At 32.9% G+C, this 14,961-nt stretch overlaps 1 protein-coding gene across 1 annotated transcript; it reads right to left on the bottom strand.

The window, feature by feature from the left end:
• Positions 1-3,737: 3,737 nt before the first annotated feature.
• LOC129880652 (probable RNA methyltransferase At5g51130) lies at positions 3,738-7,152 on the bottom strand. Its single transcript, XM_055954779.1, has 8 exons — positions 6,818-7,152; positions 6,087-6,201; positions 5,829-5,876; positions 5,170-5,440; positions 4,616-4,703; positions 4,429-4,494; positions 4,204-4,272; positions 3,738-4,103 (listed from the first exon to the last, which is right to left on the bottom strand). The coding sequence occupies exons 1-8, from the start codon at positions 6,929-6,931 to the stop codon at positions 4,014-4,016; spliced, it is 861 nt and encodes a 286-aa protein (XP_055810754.1). The 5' UTR covers positions 6,932-7,152; the 3' UTR covers positions 3,738-4,013.
• Between the last annotated feature and the right edge of the window lie 7,809 nt (positions 7,153-14,961).

Raw genomic sequence — 14,961 nt, 5'->3', positions numbered from 1 at the left:
AAGAATCAGAAAATTCTTCAATCTAAGGAATTCTCTTGTGTTGCTTGTTCCCAAAGAAAACTAATTATCAAACCATCAGCAACTAAGGTTGGGATTGAATCCCCTGCGTTTCTGGAACGTATACAGGGTGATATATGTGGGTCAATTCATCCTTCATGTGGACCATTTAAATATTATATGGTCTTGATAGATGCATCTACAAGATGGTCGCATGTGTGCTTATTATCAACTCGCAACATGGCTTTTGCGATATTGTTAGCTCAAATTATAAGGTTAAGAGCACAATTTTCATATTTATGCAATAAAGACAATTCGTCTTGATAATGCTGGTGAATTCACATCTCAATCATTTAATGATTATTGTATGTCGGTTGAAATAAAAGTTGAGCATCCGGTCGGTCATGTCCATACTCAAAATGATCTAGTAGAATCATTGATTAAACGCCTCCAATTGATAGCTAGACCATTGTTAATGAGGACAAAACTTCATATTTCAGTATGGGGGCATGTTATTTTGCATGCGGCAGCACTTGTGAGCATAAGGCCAATAAATTATCATGAATTTTCTCCATTACAGTTGGCGTTTGAAAGGAAGCCAAATATATCCCATCTTAGAATATTTGGGTGTGCGGTATATATCCCAATTGCTCCACCGCATCGCACAAAGATGGGTCCCCAAAGAAGGTTGGGAATATATGTTGGGTATGAATCTCCTTCTATTATAAAATATTTGGAACCTATGACTGAAGATTTATTTACGGCAAGATTCGCTGATTTTCATTTTGATAAATCAGTATACCCAACATTAGGGGGAGAACATAAGCAGTTGAAAAATGAGATAGATTGGAATTCATTGTCATTATCTCATTTAGATCCTTGAACAAATCAATGTGAGCAAGAAGTTCAAAAATGATTTATTTGCAGAATATTGCAAATCAACTGCCGGATGCATTTACTAACCTTCCATGGGTTACTAAATCGCATATCCCAGCTGCTAATGCTCAAGTTCGAGTTGATGTCCCGTTAGGACAACTTGTTCAGGCAAATGAGTCTAGGCCACGCTTAAAACGTGGAAGACCAATTGGTTCCAAAGACAAAAAACCTCGAAAAAGAAAAGGAATAAATGATCAAGATGATTATAATTTGGAGGAAAATGCTCAAGAAGAGCCCAAAGACACAACAAATGGTGATACCACCAAGGAGGTCCAAGTATCTAAAAATAATAAGAATGAAGAAATTTCAATAAGTTATGTCTCAATAGGAAAACGGTGGAACCGAAATGATATTGTGGTCGATAATATTTTTGCTTATAATGTTGCCATTGAAATAATGCAACAAGATAAGGATCTTGAACCAAAATTTGTCGATGAATGCAGACAGAGAAATGATTGGCCAAGATGGAAGAATGCAATTCAAGCAGAGTTAACTTCACTTGTGCGTAAATGAAATGAAAAGGGTGAAGTAGTAAGATATAAATCACGACTTGTAGCCCAAGGTTTTTCGCAAAGACCTGGCATTGACTATATGGAAAAATATTCCCCTGTGGTGGATACAATTACCTTCAGATATCTAATGAATTTGGCAGTTCATGAAAAGCTTGAAATGCACTTAATGGACGTGGTCACTGCCTATTTATATGGCTTATTGGACCACGATATTTTTATAAAAATTCCCGAAGGGTTCAAAGTGTCTGAAGCATACAAGGATTCTCGAGACAATTGCTCAATAAAGCTTTAGAAATTCTTATACAGGCTGAAACAATGAGGGCGAATGTGGTACAACAGTCTTAGCGAATATTTGCTAAAAGAATGATATAAAAATGATCAAATTTGCCCTTATGTCTTTATGAGAAGGTCTGGATCTGAATTTGTCATAACAGCAGTATATGTTGATGATTTGAATATTATTGGAACTCCGGAAGAACTTTCAAAGGCAGTAAAATATCTGAAAAAAGAGTTTGAAATGATAAACCTTGGAAAGACAAAATTTTGTCTTGGTCTACAAATTAAATATTTTACAAATGGATATTTGTCCATCAATCAACATATACTGAAAATATTTTAAACAGGTTTTATATGGATAAAGCACATCCATTGAGTATCCCAATGGTTGTGAGATCTCTTGATATTAATAAAGATCCATTTCGACCTCATGAAAATGATGAAGAGCTTGTTAGGGCTGAAATACCATACTTTAGTGCAATTGGTGCATTAATGTATCTTGCCAACAATTCTAGATCAGATATAGCTTTCTAAGTAAACTTGTTAGCAAGATTTAGTTCTTCTCCAACACGAAGACACTGGAATGGAATTAAGCATATATTCAGATACCTTTGAGGTACCGTTGATATGGATTGTTTTACTCAAATGATTCCACATCACAATTGATCAGTTACGCAGATGCAGGATATTTATATGATCCCCATAAAGGTCGATCGCAGACAGGCTATCTATTTACATGTGGTGGTACAGCTATATCATGACGTTCAACAAAGCAAACTATGATTGCCACTTCCTCAAATCATGCAGAAATAATAGTCATTCATGAAGTAAGTCGAGAATGTGTTTGGTTAAGATTAACAACTCAAGACATTCAAGAAACATGTGGCCTTTCTTTGACAAAAAAAATGCTCCAACAATATTATATGAAGACAATGCTGCATGTATAGCTCAGCTGAATGGAGGATACATCAAATGAGACAAAACAAAACATATTTCACCAAAATTCTTTTTCACTCATGATCTTCAAAAGAAGGGTGAAATAGATGTCCAACAAATTCGTTCAAATAACAATTTAGCAGATATGTTTACCAAGGCATTGCCAACTTCAACCTTTGAGAAAATGAGATACAAAATTGGAATGCATCGTCTTCGAGATGTTAAGTGATGTTTTCATCAGGAGGAGCAAAATTCGCGTTGTACTCTTTTTTCCTTAGCCAAGGTTTTATCCCACCGAATTTTCCTGGTAAGGTTTTTAATGAGGCAGCACTCAAGGCGTATTACAAGATGTGTGTACTCTTTTTCCTTCACTAGGCTCTTTCCCATTGGGTTTTTTCTAGTAAGGTTTTAACAATGCACAACATCTATGAATGTTCAGAATAACAATGTATATTATTTTTTGTAAAGTTTTAATGAAACACATTTCACGTAGACATCCAAGGGTGAGTGTTATCAACCAAGTAAATTGGCTGTCCACTTCACAATTGTGGATAGTCCATTTACTTTTTAAGTGGGTAAATTGCTCACTAATATTTTCCTGCACTTGTATATATGGCTATAAATATAGCCTTACACTTCAATGTAAATATACACAAAAAAAAGAAAATTTCTACTACTCTCTCTATATTAATACTTTCTTTATATTCTCTTGTTCTTCTTCATTTATAAAATTGTCAAGTTAATTAGTTTATAATAAAATAATGATTGTAAAAGATTTAAAGAAAGTTTGACATGGTTTATTAGAAGCAAGCATGCATGTACAAGCATACCGTTTTGGCGTTTCTTTTATACCAATTTTGGACAAGGAGGAGTTGCTCAGATAGTAAGCACCCCTCGACCCTCACTTCCAATCTTAAGGTTGCGAAATCAAGTCACCATTTTTTCCTGGAGTACTATTTATATGCTTAAAACATTCATAAGTTTCTACAGCTACCTGTATTTGACGACCAGTTGTTTCAAAATTGACTAAACTACCATACCAATGCATGCAATTATCAGTTAGGCAAAATATACATCCAATTACAAGTGAGGTGAAATAAATCATCAGCCTCAGAACTCCAAAAAGATTAGGAATAAATTCAATAGCTCGATGTACATTCCTGTTGAGCCTAGGGTCTTTCAGAAGCAACCTCTCTATCTCCACAAAGGTAGATAGGGTTAAAGTCTACATACATCCTTCCCTCCTCAGACCCTACTTGTAGGATTACACTTGATATGTTGTTGTTGATATAACTCCATATATATACAATACAAAGACATCAAACAAAAAGCAATTTCCATAACCGTGTAAATGGATCACTTCCAGAATGCAAAAATAGGTCTATTAAACCCAGGTTTGCGACCCGATGCACTAGATGTTATATCCTCTACCATTCTAAATCCAATCTGCATTCAGATTAAAGATTGATGTATCAGTCATACCTACCCGCATCATAAAATATTTATCTTCCAAGTTTCATAAACTTAAAGATTCTCTACGACGTACCTTGTCCAAAAGTACATCTTGAAAATCTTCTGGACGGATCCTAATCTCTTGATAATTAATTCTTGTTGTCTGCATCGCGAGGAAAACATTAACATGCTTCAAAGGAAAATTTTCACCACTTTTCGAGTACTAAGGAAACGATACCAAAATAAGGTACTGGCTGTACAAATTATTATCAAAAAGGACATATCTTAAGCTAGCGACAATATGAAAGGGAATAAATACCTCAGATACAAGACGATTACTGTAGTATGAATTCCAAGGCTGAGGCTCCAAAATAAAGACACCACCCTATTACCAAAAAACACAGTCAAAAAATGTTATTCAGTAAATTATTTCCAGAACCCATTTTCATATTTATTTTTTTCTGTTTACAAGAAGATGCTTCCCCTCTAATACGTAAAACATTTACCGGTGAAAGAAGCCTCCAGACTTTCGAAAATAAAGTTATTAGTCCCTCATCACCCCAGTTTAACTGCACCCACTTTGACACGCTTAAACTGCATCAGACGAAATTCAATTGATCATGCACACATTCATGGAATTAAAACAAAATATTCTAGCACCTAATACTACAGAAACTCACAATAGTAAAGGCGAACATACTTTATATTAATTTATTACTTCAGATTATATGACCTGTGAGATAAAGAAAAGCAGAAAACCGGGTCTAATCTTCTCTGTAAGTAACCGCCGGGGGTTAATTCAAGCACTCAGTCTTTGGAAAAGCCAAAGATTGAGGGCCCTGCACCTTTCTAGTATCATCTGTTCTACTCATATGACTTTCCTATACCACTAAAAGGGGTGAACCTTTACATTATTTTGGGTGATTTTGGAAGGGAATCACAATTTCCAAGCATATCATATCTTCGCTATCATTTCAGAAAAGGATAGCAATGAAAAAGAAGGATTTCTTCATAATCTGGAACCATACAAATAAGATAACTCAAGGAAAAGAGAACTTACCAAATAATTGTATCATAAGATGTATTTCCCCCTGGATACCAATTCTGAACAAAATTTCCCTTCTTAAAAGAGACTATGTCAAACAAATTTGCCTCTTGCACATGATGAGATTCTGTACAATCAGTGCTTGCGGGCTTCTTAGGTGACTCCGCCTCACGGTTTTCAATACCAGTTACATTCTTTGATTCAGTCGATTTGGCAACCACTGCCGGCACACCTTTAGTACTCCTCACTGTTTTCCTGAGAGTCCAATTTGCATCCTGGATTCTTGCTGGAAGAGGTGAACAAAGATAATCAAAGTCAAAAACTACATTCTAGCATCTCAAATGCTAGATCCATCACATCATGTATTACTTAAGATGACTACTTGGATAACAAAATATGAAATTATCGGCAACTATGGAAATAAGTCGAAAAAGAGATCAAGACACCAAGTTTATGCAATAAGTGACAGTATGACATAGTAATCCAACCACACATTATTAAGATGGACAAAACAATCGTTTGTGCAGATTACATGTTGCAATAAGTGACAGTAATTTATGCAGATTACATGTTGCATGAAAAATTATAGCATCATAATCAGTTCCTCATTTCTCCATGCCAGAATCAACTAATGTCAACACATATATAGACAAATGAAAAGTTCATATACTTACCGTCATCAATATCGACTCCAAGGATACTTCGGCAGTTAAACTTTTGCGCTGTAATAAAAAAAGTAACTGATAGTCTGATATTAAAAAAAGATAAAGAAAAGGGAAATGCATAATATGTATTGGTAGACAATGTTTCAGGGATTATCAACCTAAAGTCCCATAAGAGAGTAAAAGTAAGGTGAAATCCTAACTCAGAACCCCATTTAAAAACAGATATCCAAATTAATCAGCTATGCAATTAAAAATAAAAATTTGTACCGATAGCAATTGTGATCACTCCACTGTTACAACCAATGTCAAGACAATCTTTGCCTTCAAACCACTCCTTCTTCATAGCTTTTAATCTTGGATCTTCCTCCAAATCCTGACCTATCTGTGCACAAGAGATACCAAAGAGTGAGAGTCCAACTAAAAGGGAAACAAAACAAAAAGAAATTCTGTGCTGCTCCTGCTCCCACGAGTGTTCCTACATGGGAGCAGTAAGATTTTCTCGAAAACACGGGAGGCAATAGAAACCTAAATTTTGCTGGAGATAACATCCTTTCAAATAATACATCCATACAAGTCTTACAGATGTTATACCATATAATAATATGAAGGAAGTGAGCAAAAAATAGATAAGATCTTCAGTCACCCACAACCAAAAAATTTACTGTGTGAGGAAAACTTGATTCATTATGCAACAAAATTCAAAAATACTATTAATGGGATTGATAGAATACTTAAAAAGGAGATTTTGGAGTCTAAAAATCAGCTAAATCTTAGAGAACAGTACAACCCACAAAGCAAAGCATTGCAAACTTCTCGTAAGGGTTCTAATCCCCATAGATAACATCCCATTCGCTCTGCTCCTACATACATTTTTTCGGATGCCGGTGACCGCTTATCAGATACAGGGTACCTCTACCGACCACCTAATACACATTCATTTCCTTATATTAGATGAAAAAATGATCCATTAGCACCTAAAATTAATGAGAAAAGCATACTCTATAGCCATAATAGTTTCTGTAGTTTCCAAAAACAGCAACTTCTTTCCGTTTTTTCTTCTGGGTTGTCATGCCCTCTTGTTGATTCCGTTTGTTCTGCTGATGGTGCTCCATTGAAAAAGATGAAAGGTATTGGTTGGGTTTAGGATTTTATTTTTAGGGAATTTTCTGTTTCTTTTTCAAGTTTTCACAGGGTTGATTGTGCTTGCTCCATCACCAATGGCAGACCAAAGGTTTTATGCACTCCATTTGGTTTGGGTTTAGGGTTTTTTTTGTCACAAAAAGGTATCTTATGTTGAGAATAGATTCACAATAGTCCATTGAATATGCATTTTACTACACAAAATGATCAAAATGGTCATTAATGTATGGATGATATTTTATTTTGGTCCATAATATATTGGCAGAATCTATCGATGGCTCTAAAGTTGGCACCAATTTTCACTTAGACGCCTCAACTAAGCTTTGTTCATTTTAGACATCTCAAGTAAGGTTATGATGTGTCATTTTGATATTTTGTGCTGACTTGGCACATTACGTGTGCTGCATCCATTTTAAGCGCGTGAAGATCACTTTTTTTTAAAAAATATATTCTTTTTTTATTCTTTTTTCTTGTTCTTCTTCTTCTCCATTTTTTAGATGTTTTCCTCCATTACTTTGGACCTTGATTTTGTAATCTCATTGTCATTGTCTAGATCTAGTTCTTATTTTCTTTCTATTGTTAATTAGTAATTGATTTTTTAAAAGTAAAGTAGAAAAAATTATATCTTTATAAAATAAATTTTTCAAAATAGTTTCTGTTGATAGTGTTTCTTGAGAAGACAATATAGGTGGGGAAGGAGTAGGGGTTGGGGTGGGTGGAGGTGGAGAAGACAACAACGACTGGGTGGGGTGGGTGAAGAAGACAACTAGGTGGGGATGGTTTTTTTTTTTTCAAAAATCACTTTTTATTAGAAGATGAATTTCTTCTTCTTCTTTTTTTTATTATTTGGGTAAAAAATGACATATGTCATCAAGTTAATGGCCACTTTTTTTTTCTACTCAAAAGTCATTATTTTAAAATTATTTTTGATATATATATCGCATGTCTTTATTTAATTGGTCACTTTGACACATCATCGACAAGTGTATTACACACACTTTAGATATTTGGGTGATTGTAAAAAAAGTGTCAAAACGACACATCGAAACCTTACTTGAGATGTCTAAAATGAACAAAGTTTAGTTGAAGTGTCAAAATGAAAATTGATGTCAACTTTAGGGGGTCACCCATGGGTTCCGCCTAATATATTTTACTTGATTGAAATAAAAATTTTAATGTATAATAAATGTGTTTATTTTGGTCCTTAATATATTTCAATGGATTGAAATGATACTTAAAGTATAACAAAAGATGTTTATTTTGTCTTTTACCCTAAATCTAACAGATTTTAAAAAAAAAAAGTTTTAAATTTAACTATAGACCCTACGTAGCTAACAAAATTCACTATTTTTTTGTTAGAGAAAGTAAAGACAATATTTTTAGATTTCATGGAGCTTTTCTTTAGAGTTAACGAAGAAAACAGCAATAGTGGATTCCGTTATCCACGTCGAGTCCACAGTTAAATTTACCACTTTTTTGGGATAAATCTATTTGGTTTAAAGTAAAGGACCGAAATGTATACCTTTTGTTATATATTAAGGACCATTTCAATCAAGCGAAATATATTATAGATCAAAATGCACATATTTGTTATACATTAAGAACCATTTTAGTCAAGTAAAATATATTAAAGACTAAAATAAAGCATTACTCATACATTAAGATCATTTTGGTCATTTACTCCATTTTACTATTTATAATAAGGATCGTTCGCAGGGGCGGAGCCACCCTCGGATAAGGGGTGTCAAGCGATACCCCTTCGTTGAAAAACTACATTGTATATATAGGTCAAATTTTGGTTTAATGAATATATATACAAGTGTTGACACCTCTTAACACAAGTTGAAACTTTAGTGTAGTGCTTAAGGGGTTACAAAAATTGTTTGAGATTGTGTGTTCTATCCTTGATAACAACATATAATATTTTACTTTATATTTTGACACCCCTTAGTAAAATTTTTGACACCCCTTAACTAATATCTTTCATTTGGTGTTATTAGTAATACATAGGATAGATTAAATATGTAAAGACAAAAATACTCTTCAAATCCTTGTAATCATTTTTTCTTTGATTTTATGTTTTATATTTGTAGTGTTGTACTAGTAAATTTATTTAAATAAATTAGGTTACAAATTTTATTTATTTGTGGGTTCATATTTACATACTATAAAAAAATTGTCATGTCAAATTTTTGAATTTTATTTATGTGTGGGTTCATATTCATAAAAAAAAAGTTTATCATGTCAATTTTTTTTGATAATTAATTTAGTTGAGTGATTTTGTTGATACAAAGGCCTAATTAAGTAATTTTATTGATACAAAACAAAGTTCAATGAACTTGTTCAATAAATTCTCAAAAATTGAGTGACCTTTAAGATATTAACTTCATATTAAAACAACTTGCAATGTTTTTGTGTAAATGTAGATGGTTTATTCGATTTTACTGTTGTTTACCGCCTTTTTAATTTTAAAAGTAGATGGTTTATCTTTATTAAACTAAAAGTTAACGTTTTGTAAGTGATCAATTTATTAAGAGGACTATTATTTACCCTCTAATAATTCAAGTATGAAAATAGCAAATATGACAACAAAATAATTCTTCTCCTAGTTAGTTAAAAGACCACAAAAAATAATATTTTCCGACAATTATCTACCTTGACCCAATTAAATAAAATAGATAATCTCATAATAATTCAAGAATATAATTAAAAAAATATTTTTTGTAAAATTTCAAACCAAACATAAAATTAGGTAAAAAGCAATGTATTAAACACCTGATAAAAAATAATCTCTATATTACTAATTTCTGCATTATTAATCTTTCAAAACAACACAGAATAGAGCACATAGGAGGTAGTCAACATGAGTGTTTTTAGAAAATCTAATTTGAATGAGGTCAATTTGATCATTTCATGTAATACTTGGTGCTAATTCTGTTTGTACAGAGTGCAAAATTACTTTTCATGGACACAAAATGACAAAAAAATCAAGAGCCTTTCACTCAATTGTCATGTATTATCCCATCTTTTGCAGAATGGGCCATGAGGATATGTTTGATGATAAGTGTAAATTTAAATATGCACTTAATAATTTTAATCTCTTAAGTTTATCATAATTTAACAATTTCAATATCTGGCAGAATATTTATCAAATGATATGTTAAATTTGATGGAATTATTATAAAGAATTCAAATATAAATATCAAGAAAATATCATCAAATCCTAAAATATGTTCACAAAAATAATAATACATAATAAAAAGATATAAATAAATTAGATAAATTACAACTCAAAAAGTTGAACTTAACTATAAAAATAAATTTAGAGTAACAAAAACTATTAAAATTGTCACTATAAAGAACAAGCGAGATACGACAGAGACACGATCAGAAAGAGGGTGAATTTTTAAAAACAAAAAATTATGAATATCAACGAACGGATCCGTCGATAATTTTTGTGCAAAATTGCGCAACTACTATAATTTTAAAATTAACGATCATCTGTCGATTGATTTCGCAAAAAATGCGCAAAAATTATGATTGTTCTTTATTTTATTTTTAATGAAAATCGAGGGAGCCCATCAATTTTTTTTATGAAAATCGTCGAACATTGATTTTTAAAGCACAAAACTGCAATTGAAGAGAATAAATAAAATGATAAAATAATTTGTCATTTATTTTATCTAGCCAATGGACTCCCTCGACTTTTGAGTTTCGAGAAACTATTTTCCAATATTATGAAGTTTGTCATATTTTTCTCGATTTTATCATATAACTTGCGGATGACTGTCAGTTTTATTTCTTGGTATTTAATATTGTTTTAATAATGTGTATCTATAAATGTGAGTTCTCGCCATTTTTCTTCGTAATTAATAACAACAATGTATCCAATGTGATATTTGAGAGAGTATGTGTATATATATAGACCTTACCTCTATATGAAAGGTAAAAAAATTATTTTCAATAAAAAACATGATAAAATATGTTATGATAAAATAATTTCATAATTAAAGTATAAGAAATAACAAATACTAATAACAAAATTATGAAACAAAAAACTACATGAATAATGTTTACATAAAAAATAAAAAATAAAAAACCTGTTGGGGTCCCTCTCAAACCCCACATTTGCTTTGCATTATACGTTCCCTAGGAGTTAAGAACCTGAGTAAAATATTTTTTAAAATCCCTACAAACTCAAAATATTAATACGTTGAAATTATTTTTATGCGGTGTCTAATTTATTTTATTAAAAAATAATATACATCATATAATTTCAAAAAATAAAGTTATTTATTTATAAAAATACTCTCCACAAATTAAATAAGATGGAAAAGGTTTCAATGGGTATCTTTAATTATGTTAATGCATGCATTAAATTTTTTACGTTATTAAACAAGATTAATTTAGTGTACCTGTTTTGAATGTGTGTACCGCGTCAATTAATAAATATGTATATAAAATAAATAAATTATTATGTATGTAATTCATATCATTAAGTACACAACTTTAAAAATAATGTGAATATTACTAAAGTAATATATTCGAGTTAACAAATAAATAGATAAAAAATAAAAAAAACAGGTTCAATTGGGACCTATGTTGGAGAACTGGTGTACAACTTATATATATTAATAGTACAAAAAATTAGTTATCATATATATTTTGCAGTTTACTGATCCATATTTGCAAATTAATATTATAGATTCAATAGGGACCTATGTTGGAGAACTAGTGTACAACTTCTACCCAACAATTTTAAAATTACTATAGAATAGGATGTAGGACTGTACAGGACAAATCGATAAATAGAACTAAATCGGAAAAAAAAAAACCGACTAGTGGTTTGGTTTGACTTGGTTTGGTGTTTGAAAAAAAAAACGACCATTATAGGGTTGGCTTGGTTTTAACTAAAAAAAGTCAAACCGAACCCAAACCAAGCCGATTATAGATATACTACTTTTAAATTATGTTATACATAAAAATATTTATTAAAATGTAATTTATAAATATTTTTTAAAATTTTTTCATAATTTTTGTTTTTTTCTTACATTTAGATTTGGACTTGAGAAACCCATCTAAATAATATACAAAAAAAAGCTCATCTTATAAAGTTATATTATAAAGTTAAAGCTTCAAACAGTATTCTACCTCCATCTTATATGTTGATATTTTGTACTAGAACTCTTTAAAAAGCACTGCTCTGTGCTTTTTATTAGATGTTATGAAAAACTCAAAAAAACTCGAAAAACCCAAAAAAACTCGAAAAACCCGAGAAAAATTAATATCGAAAAATTTGACTTTTATTGATTTGGTTTAATTTATAGATTTAATAACCCGACACAAATGGTTTGATTTGATTTGTAAAAAATCCGAATCAACTCAGTCAATGTACACCCCTAATAGAATGTATCAAAGAGGGCCTATGAAAAAGCCCAACAAGCAAATATCAAAATTAAAGGCTTGATTTTGACCAACTCTTCTAATCCACTAGGCACCATTTTGGATAGGGACACACTGAAAAACATCTTGACCTTCACTAACGAACATAACATCCATCTTGTTTGCGATGAAATCTATGTTGGTACGTGCCATTTTTGATGCTCCACAATTCATCAGCATCGTTTTTGACTGGTATATCGACCTAGAGTATGTCTATTGATAGCTGGGAGCAACTCGAAAAGGAGTTTCTCAATCGTTTATATAGCACTCGACGAACCGTCAGCATGATAGAGTTGACTGGCACTAAGCAAAGATCGTTGGAGAGCGTTGAGTTTAGATTGAAAAGATCGCCGTTTTGAAATATCTGCGGCGGAAATGTGCATTCAAGGAATGCATTGGGATCTTTAGTACATTCTACAAGGGATCAAACCACAAACTTTTGAAGAGCTTGCTACGCGAGCACATGACATGTAGTTGAGCATCGCATGTCATGGGAAGATATTTCCTTTTACTGATTTGACAAAAGAAAAGAAGGAGTTCAAGAAAGGTATGACCTCAAAGATTCAAACTAAAGAATCTATGGCGGTGAAGGCAACTTCTGTAAAGGTCACAACCAAGAAAAAATTGAAGGAAGAAGAATCTCCGAGGCAATACCCAAAAGAGGAGAAACGTCGTCCAACATTAAGGGAGCTGTGTTACACCCCGTACTTTTGTATCTTGGAAGGTTCTTAAGCTTCTTAAGTATCTTGAAAGGTTCTTAAGTTTTTGGAAGGATTCTTAAGTTTCTTAAAGCTTCTTAAAGCTTCTCAAGCTTCTTAGAAGTTACCATGGGAGTTGGATAGTCCATAACGCTATCAAACAACTCTAAGAAAGGGAGAATGTGACACCTCATGATAGGAAAGATTGGAAATAGTGTTGTAAGAATCCGGAAGAAGTTGGAGACCAAATAATGAGTCGTAGGACTCGACTTACTTACGTAAGCTACCAACTTGGAAATCTTACATACTTAAGCAACTTGAGTACATACCAAGCTTAGTAGCAAGGATTACATAGGTTCGTAAAGTAAGACGAGATTACAAACCCACGAGGAGGAAAAAAGAGTGAAACGTGGAAGCATGAGAGAGTGCTACGTGGAAGCAAGGGAGAGTGCCACGTGGTAGCAGCTGGAGCAAGGGGGTGGACCCCCACCTGCCATGTGATAGCCTATGGTAGGAGGAAGGGATGTGTTGGCCTAATGAGGGCTTGACATGTGTCACCACTTAGGGCTTGACATGTGTCACCACTTAGGGGTTGACACGTGTCACCCCCTAAAGTAGCCTATATATATTTGTGTGTGTGTTATGACTCATTCTTATGTACAATAAAGTCATTTATCTTCCAAGTTCAAGAGGCTTCTAGAGAAATAAAGAAGAGAAGAGAAATCTAGAACTAGAGAGAGAGTAGGTTCAGCCAAGGAGAAAAAAAAGGTAAGTCTCCGATTTTGTTCCGTGAATTAATTATCTAGGGTGGACCACGATGTTATGAAGGTGTTAGTAATGAAAATTTATGATTTGGAGCATCCCAAAACGTTATCAAACAGCCACGAAGTTTTAGGCACACTAAGGGAACTTCAGAGGCAAGTTTCGATGAGTTTGACGAGTTTCGGGCAAGGTAAGGGTTTCCCTTTCAAATTGGAGTTTATGACGATGTTATAAGGTATATTATATGTCTTAAATAAGGTTGTAGGTGTAAAAATTGCATAAATATGCTTGACGTTAGAAACAAATTAAATTAAAGTCGTCATAGCTAAATCGAAGTCGCGTAGGGTGTTGTGATTGTGGCCCGCGGTTGTAGCTGGTGTGGTTGTGTGTTGCAGGGCTGTAAAGGGTTCTAAAAAGAGTGTGGGTGCTTCTTTTTGCAGCCACACGACCCCCCGTTTAGTATGGTTAAAGGTTTTACTAAATAAGGATTAAAAACTCTATTTTGGTATCATAGCTTTGAGCTAGTTGTTGGAGTTGTATTGGGTAATGTTGAAGTGATTTATTTATATATATTCTGCTAGTTGTTGTTGTTGGTATGGTTGTTAACATTTTGGCCGAGTAAAATCTCGGGGATGTTGAAGTTATAGGGGAGATGTTGCCCGATTTTTGGTAACTTTGGAACTAGTAACAAACTAGTCGAGAGTATTGGATAAGGAAATGATTCCTATGGGTACTTGGTTGTAGAGTTGGAAATCGGAAAGAGAAAGGTCATTAATCTCAGTATTACTCTCATGTTATTAGGTCAAGGAGGTAACGAGGCGAGCTGGATTACAGTTAATCCACAAAAGGTATGTGAATCTTACCCTTTTCTTTTGGCATGTCTTAGCCTTAAGTTATATATATATGAAATTTGGGAGTCATTCCATTCATAAAGCGTTGAGTAGGAGTCAAGACCCTTGTTTACCTCTGGATGTTAGAACTCCTGCTATAAGTGGAGTCCTCACCTTTCAAGTCTTCTGTAGGATGATAAGTAGTACATATAAGGCTTGACTATTTCTCTCTTTGAAAGGGGCTTAAGGTAAGAGAAATGATGTCTGATA

The sequence above is a fragment of the Solanum dulcamara genome, chromosome 2 (genome assembly GCF_947179165.1).
Source record: "Solanum dulcamara chromosome 2, daSolDulc1.2, whole genome shotgun sequence".
Taxonomy (NCBI): Eukaryota; Viridiplantae; Streptophyta; class Magnoliopsida; order Solanales; family Solanaceae; genus Solanum; species Solanum dulcamara.
Note: the sequence above shows the minus strand (reverse complement) of the source record. Positions and strands in the feature narration are given on the sequence as shown.